This window comes from Malaya genurostris, chromosome 3, assembly GCF_030247185.1.
Source record: "Malaya genurostris strain Urasoe2022 chromosome 3, Malgen_1.1, whole genome shotgun sequence".
Taxonomy (NCBI): Eukaryota; Metazoa; Arthropoda; class Insecta; order Diptera; family Culicidae; genus Malaya; species Malaya genurostris.
This window is the reverse complement of record NC_080572.1, coordinates 243,380,954-243,398,298: the sequence shown is the minus strand read 5'-3', so window position 1 is coordinate 243,398,298 and position 17,345 is coordinate 243,380,954. Positions and strand designations below refer to the sequence as shown.

The following is a 17,345-nucleotide window of genomic DNA, read 5'->3' as shown; positions in this document are numbered from 1 at the left end:
TTCCGCTTGGGATAGTTCATAGTTAGGCAGGGAACAGTTCAGTTGGTGATATGGAAGTGAAACAAAATTGACAAAATGTCACATTTTCCATGTTTGATTGCAACTAAAAGCTTGCCATTTTTTGCGCATCGGTGCAGAATTGGACCGAATCAAACCCGAATTCGGTGGTGGTTTTGCTTTGACTGCTCCTACACTGAGCCCTTGCGTATACAAATCCAACCTTCTCATTCTGCTGTCTATGTGGCTGTTATCGACTATGGCTGTCCTGGTGACAAAATTGAGTTGTCATGTCCTCAGCACAAACAGCTCACAGCTTGTTTTGGGACAGTCAAGGGCAACGGAACGGAAATGGATCAATAAACAGTGGCTACTTATGCGGCAATGTCCTTCGGTTGTTGCGGTACTTCGGATGATATATAACGTATACGCAGCATACAACAAGCCACCAGGATTCTCTCATTATCATTACAGTTTGGGTTTTTGAAAATCATCGATGTACTCACAGTCTAATACAAAACAGTTTTACTGTGGAGGTCCACTTTGGCTCTACTCCCATTGTGAAATGGTTACGAAATACTGCTCGCACGAACTGAGATGCAAGCCAGGCACGTGCAAAAAAAAAATACAGATACCAAATGGTTGACTCAAAAACCGTACATTAATAAAATAGTATATCGGCTCGATGACTAAAATTTCATTCCGCTTCGGCAAGCGAAATCAGCTATCCGCTACAACTTTTCACGATTGGTGGTCCCCACAAGACCGCCTCTCTATCATCATCATCATCATCATCATCAGGCAGGACTCTAACGCACGGCATGCTCGGTTGATAATAGGCCCGTTATAAATCCGCACTTCGATGGCGGTACTTAAGGTACATACACACTACCCAGCTGGGTTCAACCTGCGCCTCGAAGGAGGCCACAACGTGATTGCACCGATTTTTGTTGCTGTGATTTTCGCAAAACTTGTTGTTTGCGAACGGTGGAAGCGGAAGGTAGACTGCCAGACACAGTCAGAGAGACAGACAGACAGACAGACGGACAGACAGAGACGGTAAAGGATAGATTGCACAGGTCGTGGCCGTTGATCGTTACAAATTTAATGTTGCTGAGAAAATAAAACGCCATAAAACGAAGCGAGAGAAAAAAAAAACTACCACGAGATGTGAACTCAAACTAGGTATAATAACGATAAGTGAGAGGAAATACTGTGTCAGATAGGGCAGACAGGTTGGAAAAAGTTGGATAATGTTTCATAGGAGGTAAAATCGAATTTCTGCCGTTATCGCAAAATATTCGAAAGTTCATTTTTTCTCATACGTCGGAGCAGAGCCTATCTCTGGAGCACCTGATTAGCTACAGTTCTTTTATAGTTTATGATTAACCCATCACCTCGTACATCATTTCGTGATTATACTTATGAGCCGAGCATAGCTTTATATAGCTATAGACATGTTGAGTAAAGCAAGGAACGTCAATTAATGATATTATCTGAGGGTATCCGACTAGCCTGGCATTTACTTCTATGCTTGCTTCTGCTCATTTTATAGAATTAGTTGTCGATTATCAAAAGAAATTTCCAAGATTTTTGTGCTCTTCTGCACTCTGGAGCAATTCATAGCTTGCAACACACTATGTTGGTGTCACTTAACTATCTTTATGTGACGCTAAAGGAACAATGATAAAAATTAGATGCTATTATAGCACAAACCACCTTTTCGGGATACAAAGGAGTACGTGCCGTTTTTTTTTATTTGAAACTTTATTGACAAAAAATTACTACAAATTCCAGTATTTCAAAGTATTGTCCATCGCTAGCCACTACTTTTTCCAATCTTTCTGGCAATTCACGGATACTCTTTTTGAAAAAAAAAGATCTGTTTGGCCGCAGTACACGATCCGATCCATGGTTTGACTTAATCGTAATAAAAACTGTCCCAGAAAGTATGGACGCACTTTGATTTCGCTGTAAATAATTCACAAGTGTTAAATGTCAAATTTTATTCGATATACTGATAATATTAGACTACAACAACAGAATATTATTCTCAACTTTTGCTACTTAGCCATTGTAGACTAGCTGGCGTACCTTGTTGCGAACATTCCTCATTAAATTCCGTACAGACTTCTTGGCGACAAGTTTGGACACTTTTTTCCAATCTTTTTGAACTGTTGAATGGTTTCGGCTGCCGAGACATGTTTCCTAAGATGTGGCTTCGTTAATGCCCAAAATTCCTCAATTGGTCGAAGTTGTGGGCAATTTGGTGGATTCATGTCTTTTGGGTTGATTTCGAGTAGTGGCAAGAAGCAAGGATTTGTAATCGAGTTTCACGTAGGTTTCGTCGTCCATGAAGTTATCTATTGAAAATTTTGGTCAATTTATATGGTCTTGGATGCACCAGTCGCAGAAAATTGTCGATTTTCTAACTTTTGTTAGCTGTGGTGGGTTAAAAACAACACCCTGGTACGTACATGTGCTGGTAAGGAGAAGAAAGCACAACACCGCATTTACGAACGATACTCACAGTGCACGGAGCTCGAGCTCGTACACGCCGTAAAGAAAAGGAAACCCGATACCGACACCGAGCACACATATTTTAAATCGTGTTGAAGAAACTAGAACCGCAATACAGGTACAAATGTCTGTTATCAGTGTTTGGTTTTAAATGAACACGGCGCATCGGTTAAGAAAAGTTATAGCCACTTTACGAGAAGTATGACAGAGAGAATGATAAGATTTTGTAGAAGTTTTTTGTTAAGACATGCATCGGAATTACATGTCTCGTGATGTATTTTTTTCAGCAATACCGTGATGGTAGAGTAATATAATAAAAAAACACAGTAATGAACCATTCATTCGTTCTTCAGATATTTTGAATATCTCTGCAAAAACCAAACGAGAGCAAATAATTATATTTCGTTGGTAACAAACTCTTTAATTAAAATTCAGTAACTTTTTTTGCATGTATTTAAAGTATCAAAAGTGAAAAATTGTGAAAAGCAACAGCAACAGCTAATATATACAATTTCTACTGCATTCTTAAAAACTACGACCGTTTCGAAATTAACTGGATATTAATAAACTTTCTTCAATCACTTTTATTTCTTTTGAAACTGCATGCGAAATTCTGCACTCCTGTTACTTCTATAAATTAAATTCATGCTGAAGATCGTTTTTTTTTGTGTTTAATCTAAATAATTCAATCAGCTAGAATTAGAACTGTGTTTTGTCGTTACAATCACCATACGATATGGATTTTTTCACTAATTTTGCATTGCTTATTGCTATTGCGTAGTGAAAACTGTAAAATCAACATCATGAATATGATTACGATCCAAATTGGAAAAATCAGGAGAAAGTCGGGAATTTGAGTGCAAATCCGGAAAAAATTTACTAGTCCTAATCTTAGTAAGGATTTTCCTGATACAACAAATAAAAAGTTGGAGGCAATACTTAATTTTGTGTTTGAACTAGCAGTTTTGAAACATCTTATTGTCCCACACAGGTTCAATGGTGCACAATTCATTGAAAATGGGACCAATAAAATGAAAAATAAGGATAATGTTAAATTCTGCTGGATTTCTATTAAATCTCGACAAATATTAGAAAAGGTTCCAAGTGAAAATGACAGTTTCTCTTTGTTTATTTTCTCTTTCAAGTTTTCTGGCGTAAAAATTTTTTGCAACATTTTTTTAACATCAGATCGAAATTTGATAGTTTCAGTCGTTATTCTATGCAAAGTGTAAGATAGAAGAATTGCCGATAGGACCGTAATAATCGAAAGAAAGAGTGAAGAAAGAGGAACTGTCATTTCCACTTAGGACCTTTTCTAGTGTTTGTCTTCGAATTTCAGAATAAGTATGCATAATGGTATAAGTAACATCAGGTAACATGTTAAATAATTTTCTTAGAATTCTTAGGAGCCGTGGTTTTAGTTTTCTGCCAATGATACCCCTAATTGCACCAAAATTTATCTCAGTAATGTCAAACTTTGACAATACTTGTTTTGTGATCTTGGTGTTGATTTCAATAGGATTCACAAAATGGACAAAGCTGTCGACTTTCACTTTATCCACCGTTTGCAAAAAGTATTTGGTTTCCTTTTTTGAAATTGCTGAAATTGGTTTTTCAGAGTTCGTAAGAGCCTGTTCAGTGAATCTATGTTTAATTTTTTTCGAAGATTATCAGCTATGATTAGGATATTGATATCGACGAAGGAGCAGTCGAAGATTGTCGATGATAGGAGAATAAAATTTAGATCATCTCAGTCACGATTGTTGTTGTTTTTCTAAAGTGACAAGCGTACATTTTAAGAAATCTAGGATTTTGTTCACTCGCCAAAACCCAACTATGAAAGAATATCGTATATGTTGTTAGCATCTTTGGCGTTAGCATGTTGGCGTCTCGTCCTCATGTACACCTCGTGCACTGCCCAACTGTTCAAATTGGCTCTGTAAGAACTTGTATGCACACATTCAGGAGAGGCTTCAAAGGCTTATGCGTATGACAGTTGAAAACAAATTGCTATCTCAGTTGCAACGTCGAAACGGTTCTGATATCATACGGTTTGCGGGAGGAAAAGGAGGAAAGCTGCGCTTAAGAGCATTATTGGAAAAAGCAAGAAGTTTAAATAAAATGTGTTGATTTTTCAAGAAAATTGCAAGAATTTTGATGCTTCATTCCTTCGTGAAATGCAAGACTGATTACTTTCATCACCGTTGGCCAGATATGTTTCTTGCTTTGATCCTATTGTTACATCGAAGTAAAATACAAAATAAAGATGGAAAACATTGTGCTGGATGGTACTGTTACTTCAGAAGATGAACGTTTGGATAAACTGTGGACGAGATTTTTAATCGTAGTTCCAAGGAGATACTCGAAAAATACTTATTTCTCAACTCTCGATGTTTTTTGGACATGGGATTTCTACTTAAAGCTTGAATGAGAGAAATATTTAAAACCAGGAATTTGTTTATCACGCGCACCGGGAAAACTGGGAAAAATCCGGGTAATTGAAATCACTAATCCACTTGCCACCCTGCTTTCATTTTCCTAAATATTAGCATTCATAAAGATTTCAAAGTGTTAGGAGGATCGTAGTACTAGCCAGGCAATGATTCTGTACGCTAAGAACCGGCTGCGAAATCTGAAACTGAAAGGCCAAATTCCAAAAACGGAATGTAATGCTGAAACTTTGCTCATCTGCACTTTTCTACGCCTTTTGATGATAGTCAGGTTGGAATTATGTAAATAAAAAAAACATGAAAAATGGCTCTATTTCATTAAACTGAAATGATAGCGGCATAGTATTTTTGAAAAAGTTTAGTAGTTTTTAAAGATGAAAAACTTTGTTAAACATGAAAAACTTATATAAATTGAAAATATTTATGTTTTCTTTCAAAAACTGAATTTAGGACACCCTTTTTAGAGAATACATTATATCATGAATTACACTCAAGTTACGGGAGTAGTACCTTCTGCAAATTTGTTTGAAATGACTTTCTGCACAACTTTGTCGAAGTTACTTAGCCCCTATGTTGGCTCTGAGCCAAAATAATATTTTTATCTCACTTTTAGGAGGATTACTCACATTATTAAAATTTTCCAAAAGATGGCGCCTATCACGCTGAGCAAGTTTGCTGAAGATAATGTACCTCGAAAACCACGAGTTTTTTTTAATTATTTATTTAAAAGATATTTTTATTCAGGCCTATTTGCGTACAAGCTTTACGTGGCCGATTGAGCCGATTTTTTAAATAATTTTTTTTTTGAGTTGGATCTCGTTGTCACCCTTTTTCTAGGGGGAGAGGAGCTTCCATTTCCCTCCTGCGAGGATTGAGGGGCACTTCGTTCGTGGTTCGTCTCGTCATCCATTGCCGCATTGATGTTATTGTTGTCGATTTCCGTCTTCTTTTCGTTGCTAGTTGCTGTAGATGCACCCTGTTGTACATTGGTTGGAATTGCTGGTTGGTTGGAGGGTAAGTTGTTAAATGCAGCTGGTGTACTTTGTTCTATAGGGGATGATTATGGATTCGTTGAAGGAGATGCTTCAATGTTGTTGGTGGCTGTCACAGGTGTACTGGGGTTGTTTGAGGTTGGTGTGAAGGAAGCACCGTTGTTCTTTGGTGTGGTTGTCTCCTTGTTCAGTTTATCACATGGCTTACCGTAGTGAACAACTTTTTGGCAATATTGACATGTGGCCATCTGACTGTCATAGGTAACAAGTGATTTGCACGGAATTCTTGTAGCTTGACCGAAAATCACATAAGAAGGTATAGCCTTCTTCAAGTGTATGCGTAATAAACGTACGCCATTTAGAATACCGGGGAAAAAGTTCTTCCACTTTTCGTTTTCGATAGAGAGAATCTCTCCGTATTGAGATATAGTTGTGCGAATATATGAATCGGTGACGCTTGAGAGAAGATCATGTACACGCACTTCTATATCACTATCTTCCATATATACTGGAATGTTGTACTTAATGTTCTCGTGCTCCACATAGTGCACATTGTTATTGTCTTTTGCGAATTGAATCGCATCCAACTCTTTATAAAACTGGATAAAAACAACATTATTTGTCTTATTGCATTTAAGTAAATGCACACGTTTACTGTCAAGATGCATTTGCTCCTTGAGCAAACCTTCAAGTTCTCGTATCGAAGGTCGAATTTTGCACTGCCTGAAGTCAACAACAATTGTATTCTTTCGTGTCGGCGGTAGCTTTTGTTCGTTTAGTTCACTCATTTCGAGGTCGTTCTTTTGTTCACTACACAATACTGTACTTGGTTTCTTCTGTCCCGAACGTAAGCGGTTTTGTTTTATCGACTGACTTGGATGAGATGTGAAAGCGAACTGTGATTTTTAATGAGTTATCAATAAAGAGCATGAAATTGGGCTTTCGAACCACTGTGCAGTCCTCTGTTTAGAAGCTATGATGGTTATGATAGCACTTGGTAAAGCGCCCTTCCACCGGGCTGGTTTGGACGCTTGTTGGTTTTAGCTCCTGCGCTCCTGTTCTTCGCTGTACGATATTCATTTAAATAGTGTTAATCGCTGATAATCGTGAGAATGATTTTGAATGATTGTCGTTTCATTATCACGTGTGAGATTATAGGGAACATCACTAGTGTGATATTGATCGGGATGAGATTTTGTCCATACTATTTTCGAGTGATCATAATAAAGCTTGCCTCACTTAGAATTGAAACAAACATTTGCTCATATTGTGGTGCTCCTGGTGGACGGATTTGGAAGTTCTTGGTGCCCACGTGTCGGGAATTTTGTCAGCTTCACGTATGATTTTGACATTCCGCAAATCGAATGTACTTTGTAAACAATCAACATGGAAGCCGAAAGAAGGGAAAAAATAGTGCACAGTTATTTGGAAAATCCATTGTGGTCTGCATCTAGGCTAGCTAAACAGCTGAAATTACCCAGAAATACCGTATGGCGCGTTATCAAACGGTATAAGGAAACATTGACGACGATTCGGAAGCCTCAAGCCATTTGTCGGAGTGGAACTGTCGACCGGAAACTGCGTGGTAAGATTTTGAAGACGATTAAGAGGAATCCTAATCTGTCGGATTTGGCCAGAAAATTCGGTGCTGCCCATAGTACCGTGAGGAGAACTCGACTCCGGAAAGGAATCAAGTCGTATCGAGCTAGCAAACAGCCAATTCGGACCATAAAACAGATAAATAGTGTGGTCAAAATTCGTGCTCGGAAACTATATGACCAGGTGCTGACCAAGTTCGACGGGTGTCTTCTGATGGACGATGAAACCTATGTCAAGGCTGACTTCGGGTAAATCCCAGGTCAAAAATTTTACTTGGCAGCGGCTCGGGGGTTGTTCCAGCCAAATTTAAATTTGTTTTTGCCGACAAATTTTCAAGAAAATTTATGATTTGGCAGGGCATTTGCAGCTGTGGCAAAAAACGAAAGTTCTCGTTACAAATAAGACAATGACATCGGAACTATACCGAAAAGAGTGTCTCCAAAAACGAATTTTGCCGTTCATTCGATCCCACGACCATCCCGTAATGTTTTGGCCAGATTTGGCACGCTGTCATTACAGCAAAGTCGTTCAAGAATGGTATTCAGAGAAGTTTGTTCCGAAAAACCTTAACCCACCAAACTACCCCCAGTTCCGGCATATTGAGAAATACTGGGCAATCATGAAGAGGAGACTAAAGGCAAAGGGAAAGGTTGTCAAAGACATCAATCAAATGACGACCTGGTGGAATAAGATAGCTAAAACGATGGACGAAGAAGGTGTGCGCCGCCTAATGAGCCGTGTTACAGGAAAAAATGGAGAATTTCTTTGAAACCGTGACGAATAATTTTATCCGTATTTTTTCTTAAAAGTATGAAGAAAACGCTACATTTGTATAAAAAAAAGATCTTGAATTCAATAATAAATAACTGAAATACAGGCAATTGTCTTTGTTCCAATTCTATCTGAAGCAAGCTTTAATCGTTGATTTTAAAATCGGGCATGACTTTTTTCAGGGGTGATATTTGATAATTTGATGTTTTCGAAACTTTAGCCCCATTGTAAAGTAAGAAAATCCACTTATAAATAAGCAAGATATCGCATTTGGTCGTTGTAGCTCAAAGCCACAAAATCGTGTTTTTTTTCTCTGTGTTCAGCCAAGTTGTCGATAATATTTTGTCATTGTGTGTATGGATTTGAACATTACAATATCGAGAAACCGAATTACAATATCGCATAAAACAAGTAAAAATACATTTCAACTGCTCAATTTATGGTTTGGTTTGGATAATGATAACAAAACAACAACCCATGTCTATGTCGTTTTTGGCAATCTGGCTGATATCGGATCACCAATCGTGTTTTTTGTGTACACCCCGGTAAGGCGGGCGACAAGACAGCAAGTGCCTCGGGGTCTGATAATCGTTGGATATGGGGTGACGTGGTTGGGTCGGCCACGGACATCGGTCGCTTCACGGTGCCAAGGTGAACGGAACACCGAACGAGGAAGGGACCTCGGTCTCGGAAAGTCAGGTGCTGTTTGACGACTTTCACCGTTCGTCGGGTGCGGCAGCGTGAGGCGCACACCGTTGATATCTGCCGCAGATAAGCCGTCGTGTCTACTGAACCGCGGGAAATTGATCCCACGGCAGAGTGATTCCGACTGCCACAAGTGTTTGTTTTTAGTTTTTTTTTGCACCCTCTTGTTGTGTTGAATCGATTAATTTCCTGATTTTCTTCGTTTTCTGTTCAGGTTTTGCCCTCCCCGAATGGTAGCGGCTACCATCGGCGAGTACACAATTGTGAATAGTTGACATTTTTAGCGCTTCCGTTTTCTCGATACGATTCCGGAAGGCAAAAGTTTCAATCACATCAACTGCTGGTTATGCAACATGTTTCAGTAGAACCAGATATGTTTTTTTTTCAGGAATACAATTTAGCTTTTTTTAATCATTCATTTATTTACTTCCCGGTTTATGATTGTTAATGGTATTTACTTGCCTTTATTTTTATTACCCTTGGGTTGCGTTTATTTTCAACATATGATTTTTTTCTGTTTTGTTAATTTCCGTTACGTATTTTCTTTTCTTTACAGATCCAACCATAACTTTTGTTACCCGTTATTTCGTTCTGTTTGTGTCGGACTTCCGAGAAAAAAAAACGACCAGCATTTTTTCGGTCGGTTGTTGGTGAAACTGTGACCAAATCGAACGGATTGAAGTTTCCACCGGCCACCGGAACGCAAAGGAACCGTCTGGAGCAAACCGATGCGAACGAAACCGTACACCGGCAAGCATGAAATACCACCTCTCGAGTAGCCGCCGCCATGCTCCATCAATCATAGTCCCCTGGTGATAGCAAAAGGGGAGAATCGCTGGTACCGCACCCGGTGACCGATTGTTTGTGTTTGAATTGAAGTTTGGCGGGACCCCCTTCGGGTCGAAAAGAAAGCTTGAATAATTGGCTGTGCAAAATTTGACCACGAAATTCGTCGACAGGCGTTCGTTAAATGTGAACTTTACCAGTTTCACTTGCTGTTTTGTTTTGTGACGAGTTGTGGTACTTCTGCAGTAAATAGAGGTTGTTGAATCCCATTAATTATTACCTGTCCGGCGGCGAGTCAAGGGCACCGTCGTCGGTTGAAAGTTACAAAACTGTACATTAATCTTAATCGATAGAGCGAGAAAGGATCGGATCAGAGAAAGTAGTGTTCGGTTTTATGCTTGCTTATGTAATCATTGTTTTGTTTTGAAAGTTATTATAATACTGTATGTGTGAATTATTTTATGGTGTGTGATCTTAGTTCGAAGCGATCCGGAGCGAGTTTGCGGAGAAGTGGAACGCATTACTGGAGAACGGTGGCGCAGGAGGCGGTGGTCTGAGCTTTAGCGACCCGGAACAGCGCGCGGGCAGCGATAACGACGATTGCGGCGACGACAGTATGACTAACTCACAGGTACCTATATTTCATCGCCACAATGGTTCATTAATTGATTATAATCTAAAACCTCGTACTGCTGGTGATCGGTTTCGCTTCATAGGTTAATGAATCGATCCTGTCGTGCAGTGGACGGGTAACATATTAGTGCATTGATCATTTGCTATTCAAAAGTGGCGAACCTAGCTGGGAATCTCGTGTCGATCGAATATTTAGATAGCAGTCTTAAAATCGTGCAGAAAATTGTTCTTGCAACAGTAAATTGTTCATGCAATTTGAGCCTGAACAACTTATTTATTTATGTTTGCCTTTCTCATATAGAAAGGCTACGCAATCACTGTGAAAACCGAGGCCCGGAAGGACGAACGTCATATACCTTTCAAATCAGTTCGTTGAGTACGCTAAATGTCTGTGTGTAAGTCTGTGAGTAATATGTAACATTTTTTATACTCATTTCTCTCGGAGATGGCTAAACTGATTTTCTCAACTTTAGAATCAAATAAAGAAACTTAAGATATCGTAGAAAGTTTCAGAATTTCAAATTCATCCGACTTCCGGTTCCGGAGTTACAGGAGGATATGGTTTATATCGGCACTAGAAGCGCGAAGCAAAAAACGTAACTGGGCTCGAAACCATCCCAATCGCTAGTCATTGTTAGTAAACAGTCTATTAAATTAACTCCGGCTATCCTCGATCCCACCAAAATGGAACTCAGTCTATTTTATCAGAGATTAGCTGAATTACCTGGCGTTGCTCGAAAATGTTTCGAGAAGGCGATTTCTGATTCCAGAAATTGTACTACCCATCGAAATACTCAGATCGTAGTGAAACACAACTTAGACGGCAACCCTATTGAACGTCCCATCTCAGATCTCGCAGTAATCATCATTTTCACAGTATTCTCGTGAAATCGGGTCAGTTTTATGGTCACTCCCTTTAGTAAGGGAGTACCTTTCTCTCTATAAACTACTTCTTAGTAACCTCTGAGATCCAAAAAGTATATATTGGGGATTCCACGCAAAATCATCCACCCAAAAATGTTTTTTCAACTAACCTTTTTTTTCGGTAAAGAACTCTAAAATATTCGACACGTATTTTTTCATTTCAATATGGTACGTGGAATTTTCGAGATATGTTTTTTTGAAATTTCATGTTTTCAAAAAAGAGCCTTTTTTCAACAGCCTATACTGTAAAATCTAATAAAGTTACAAACATTCGTCCAAGACATGAAATGTGCGTCTTTTCCTTAGCTTTCAAATAAACGATTCCATAAAACAACCTTTAAAGTTAATATAATGAAAAAAGTTAAAAATTAATAAACAAATAAACAAACTTGGGCCTATTTTTTTTGTTGAAAAAAGAAACCTTAGGGGTTTTACTCAATCTTGGCAAAGTTTCAGAGTGAAAGATCAATACTTTCGAAGCAGTGAATTTTTCAAGTGTACCGCAGCGCAACTCGCTCGAATACGGGCTTAACTTGTCGACACATATCGCGCCGCTGATCGAATCCTAACTTTGACAGATTATTGTTAGCCACGTTTCAGTTAAGATTGCGGTGTAAAAATGAGTTCGAAAATCAAAAACATTCGTTGTGTCCAGTTTCTTCTTCTCTTCTTGAAAATCCCGATTTTTTGCAAGCAAATGATGTTTTGTGTGCACCGTGGAAAATTGTTTGACATTAATTTTTATTTCAGGTGAAAATAGTTTTTCTGTATAATATGAATATTCATGACATCAAAAGTTTGAAAAAAAAAATTTTTACCCGAGATTCCCTACTTTCGTAAAAAAATATTTTGATGTGTTCATCGTATGTGCTGTCTTACGAATACTCCAGTTTTTTGGCAAAACCGTTCAAATTCTCATTCTCTCGGATACATCTTTTGCATGAAAATTTGGTTCCAATTTGGTAAGATAACCGGAAGGAAAATATGGTTCATTCTAAAAAGGCAATCGCTATTTTAAAATTTGATAAATGTAATGTTACAATGTAAGTAAATGTAAGAATTACTTCTCTATAGTCGCTAAATATAGACACATTGTCATCAGTTTCAGAGGATGCAGAATCTGTGATCACTATTGCATCAGCAGAATTTTCCCTCACAGCTGATTAGTGAAAATGTTTTTGATTTTTGCTAACATGAGTCTTAAAGTTAAACGGATTACAGCAACGATTTTTTATTTTTGGATTCATTTTTACAGCGCGATCTTAACTGTAACGTTGCTAACAATAAACTGTCAAAGTTAGGATTCGATCAGTGACGCGACATGTGTCGACAAGTTAAGCCCGTATACGAGCGAGTTGCGTTGCGGTACACTTCGCGCGTGCGGGTCGTGATTGAGAATTCACTGCTTCGAAAGTATTAATCTTTCCACTCTGAAACTTTGCCAAGATTGAGTTAAACCCCTAAGGTTTCTTTTTTCAACTAAAGAAACAAAAAAAAGTTAGGCCCAAGTTCGAATTTTTTTTTTAAACTTTTAACATTTTTCATTAAATTTACTTGAAAGGTTGTTTTGTGGAATCGCTTATTTGAAAGCTAAGGAAAAGATGCATATTTCATGTCTTGGACGAATTTTCGTATCTTCATTAGATTTTGCAGTATTGGCTGTTGAAAAAAGGCTCTTTTTTGTAAACGCGAAACATCAAAAAATCATATCTCGAAAATTCCAAGTACCATATCGAAATAAAATAATACGTGTCGTATATTCTTGAGTTATTTACCGAAAAAAAAGTTAGATGAAAAGAAAAGTTTGGAATTAGAAATAAGAGTACATATTCTGTGTCTAAAAATATCACAATGAACAACAAAACGATTATGCACTTATACCAGTTGTCTTCTCTCTTGCCGATGCGCATCATTATTTATCTCATTAATTTATTTATTTATTGTAAAATCAACAGACACAATGTGGCCCTAATGATTAATTCCAATACTAAGTAAGGAGGTGACCCTTGTTTTATTCCGTTTTATTCAGATGACACTCGATTGAATGACGTAAAGTAATGATCAAGTATTTGTCTGGATTAATGGTCATATGATTAAATTTGCACCAATCCGAAAAGATTTTCATTTATCGTTTAAGACACGCATACAAATATCCGCGGTCCTTCCAGAGAAAAAATAACGTCTTTAAAGTAAAGCAAGAAGATCAAAGGACAGAAATGGCTCCCATGTTGCAAAAATTCTTCCGAAACACAATCGTCAATTTTAATCACAAGATGACGATTTCTGAAATATGATTATATCCATCGAAGGACGTTCGTACGAAAACCAAGTCGATCCAATTTTAACAGCTTGGCATTAAATTAATCGTTATTGTTACTTGTTTGGCTCTTTCGTATAGAAAGGCTATACAATTACTACGAAAACCGACTTTCAGTTCGTCGAGTACGTGAAATGTGTGTGTGTGTGTGTGTGTGTGTGTGTGTGTGTGTGTGTGTGTGTGTGTGTGTGTGTGTGTGTGTGTGTGTGTGTGTGTGTGTGTGTGTGTGTGTGTGTGTGTGTGTGTGTGTGTGTGTGTGTGTGTGTGTGTGTGTGTGTGTGTGTGTGTGTGTGTGTGTGTGTGTGTGTGTGTGTGTGTGTGTGTGTGTGTGTGTGTGTGTGTGTGTGTGAAGCTTCTATCCTCGATCATTAGTACTAGTAGGTTTCAAACGAATCTTATTTTGGTTTCATAAAAAAAACAGGGATTTGTCATATAAGATTACATCTCTCGAACCGAAAATGTTCGCCATAACCCATAGCTTTCAAATAAGCCTAAGTTTAGCGAAATTCGTTGATCGTTCGTTCATCTTCGAGGAAATTCAGCCGATGAAAAAGTGCGGTTTTTCGGTTACGTCAGTCATACCATTGTATCTCCGGAATCGGAGAAGACAGCCATTGGATCTTTGAATTTGATCCACAATTCAATAGTATCTTTCAATCGAACCTAATCTTGTTGAAATCGGCTCCGCCAATTCTGAGAAAATCGAACGGTAAAATATCAATGCTTTTTGTCGCTTACGCCACTTATACCACTGTATTTCCGGAACCGGAAGTTCCAGCCATTAGATCTTCTAACCAAATACACAATTCAATAGTAACATTCAAACTAACCTAAGCTTGTTTGAATCGGTTTAGCCATCTCCGAGAAAATTGAATGATAAAAAAAAATTTGAAAAGTGCACACACAGACATTTTCCAATTTCGTCGAGCTGAGTCGATGTATAACACTATGGGTCTCCGAGGCTCCGTTCAATTCTAATACTTTTCTATAGAGAAAGGCAAAAAGTGTTCTGGGAACTGATAAAGAGCTTTTAGGAAATGACAACGATATTCATCACACACCTACAAGATGTCCTCCCCCCCTTTTAAAATTTCTGGCGGGAATTACACGACACTTTGCTATTAGATAAGTATCTCTAACAGGAAAAATACTCAAATATAAAATAACAATTTTTTTAAATTGCTTAATTTTACTTTTCTTGTATCAATATTTTTCGAACGTATTGAATTTAGCTTGTACTTCAAGCGATTTTTTTGGGTTTAAGTTCTAAGATTTTTCAGTTACATAAAATGAAGACGATTATCTCAGAGAATATGGTAAAAGCTAAGAACGCAGAGAAATGGTTACTTCCATACTATATCTTCTGGCTACTGCTGAATTATGATATTTTCTATTCAGTTTTATTTCTTGATGAAAACTAATTATCTACTTTTTTTGCAGTTGTGGTTCCGTGGAGTGCGGCCGTCCAAATTCCGTCACGTGTATGGTTTACCCACGCGGAAGGAATGCTGCTATACCGACATCAGTGTAGTCCGCAGCGGAAACGATGGCAACTTTTGTGCCGTGAATCCCACATTCCTGGCGATCGTCGCGGATACCACATTTGTGGTAATTCCAATCAACCAGACCGGCCGGATCGACTTTCAGTGCTGCAAGGTGATTGGACACACCGGCCAGATACTGGATCTCAAGTGGAATCCATTCGACGACAATATGATTGCATCTGCATCGGATGACTGTACCGTAAGTGTATCCGACGACCGTTGTCGGTATATCTAAGTAGGACAGATTAAATCAGAGCTCCACTAACATCTTTATTTTCTAGATCAAACTATGGAAGATTCCGGAGGGCGGTCTTACCAGTAATTTGAGTGAGTGCTCAATCGAACTGGTTGGCCACAAGCGTAAAGTAATGCACATCGAGTGGCACCCGACGGCTTCTAACATATTGATCAGTGCTGGATTCGATCATCTGATCTGTGTGTGGGATGTGGGTAATACCGATAAACCCTTGCTGAATGTGGTCAGCTGCCACGTGGACATGATTTATAGTTTGGTCATCAACCGCGATGGGTCACTGGTGGCAACGACATCCAAAGATAAGAAACTGCGTATCATCGAGCCTCGCAGTGGAATAGTTGTTTCGGTAAGCTATGGGGTTGAGTGTGTGTGTATACATTTACATTCGGGTTATATAGTCCTAGTTCTACAACTATCTGAGCTCATTTTTAGATAGAGATGTTAGTTGATTGTATTCTTAGCTAACCCATTTTTAGTACCAAGTTTAGTAACAAGGTGCCTAAAAATAATACACTGATTGAAGTGTAGTTGAGGAATACATTTTATCAACTAGAGAGGTAGGCTAAAAACTAGAGAGTAGGCCAAAAATTAGTCCAGAGTATTGTAAAAATAGGACTATCTTTGTGTAACTCTTCAAATTATGGAATGGGGTATAATAGGACATCTGTCATCATTTACTTCCTCTAAGTTAGGTTTCTCAATTAAAGAGTCTTTTAGCCGGCTCCTGTTTGCACTCCCTGTAGAATGTCATATAAACTCTTAATGCCTTTCAACATTTTTTTTACCAAAAGCAAATAAGGTTTTTGAAACAAACACTAATATGTCAAACTAATGTAAGCTAACTTTCCCATCTCATAAAAGCTATTTAAAACGATTTACTTGTTGAGTAACCTAAATTTTAAAAGTCCGTCTTGGTTAAAACCCAGTTTTAGATAAGATTTAGTAGTCCTTGGAAAACATGTCATTCAAATATAGAAAATTAAATGATGAATTTGTTCAGCATTTTCATACTCGAATATCCGAGCACTAACTGGAAACTATTATGTACGTTTAAGAATTAGCGGTAAATTAATGTACAAGGAAATTGAATAAATTTTCAATTTCTAGTTTCAATAATAGAAACAGGGGCTATGAATACGTATATTCCTGCAGGCGAGTTCAAGTCTATTTATAAACATCATCAATGTCGATAAAGTAGACTACCTGCGCATAAAAAAAACACACAAATGAATCAGGATGAACTAATTCATTCCATTGTTCATTACAGGAGGGCATTTGTCATTTGGGCACCAAATGCTCGAAAGCCGTTTTCTTGGATAACAACCGCATTTTGACGACTGGATTTTCGAGGCATTCGGATCGCCAGTATGCCGTATGGAATCTCCACGATTTAAAGAAACCACTGGCACAGGAAGTGATTGATAGTTCGAGCGGAGTCGTAACACCGTACTTTGACTACGATACCAAGATGATTTATTTGGCCGGCAAAGGAGATGGAAATATTCGGTATTATGAGGTGGTAGATGAACCACCGTACGTGTACTACTTGAATCAATTTCTATCCGGACAACCCCAGAAGGCATTGGGTTTTATGCCGAAGCGAGGCGTAAACGTTTCGCAATGTGAAGTGTTCCGTTTTTACAAACTGCATGCTACCGGAAATATTTGCGAACCCATATCAATGATTGTTCCACGCAAGTCAACTCTGTTCCAGACTGATCTCTATCCAGATACGTTGGCGAACATCCCGGCAATCGGATCCAAAGAGTGGTTCCAGGGTCGAAATGTGCAACCGATTTTGAGGTCCATGAAGACTGGTTAGTATTGAGAATCCTTTCAGTGATATTTTAG

General features: G+C 38.3%; 1 protein-coding gene across 7 annotated transcripts in view; it reads left to right on the top strand.

Moving 5' to 3' along the window:
• The window catches only part of LOC131439580 (coronin-1C-like), a 97,577-nt gene that overhangs the window by 77,520 nt on the left and 2,712 nt on the right, over positions 1-17,345 (top strand). For 4 of the 7 annotated variants that reach the window (XM_058610765.1, XM_058610766.1, XM_058610764.1 and 1 more), the window contains exons 2-5: positions 10,299-10,451; positions 15,135-15,437; positions 15,520-15,840; positions 16,762-17,311. In XM_058610765.1, coding sequence (XP_058466748.1) covers positions 10,437-10,451; positions 15,135-15,437; positions 15,520-15,840; positions 16,762-17,311 — 1,189 coding nt within the window. In that variant the 5' untranslated portion in view covers positions 10,299-10,436. The remainder of the gene's footprint in view (positions 1-10,298; positions 10,452-15,134; positions 15,438-15,519; positions 15,841-16,761; positions 17,312-17,345) is intronic. The other 3 variants (XM_058610762.1, XM_058610763.1, XM_058610761.1) reach the window with 1 other exon arrangement.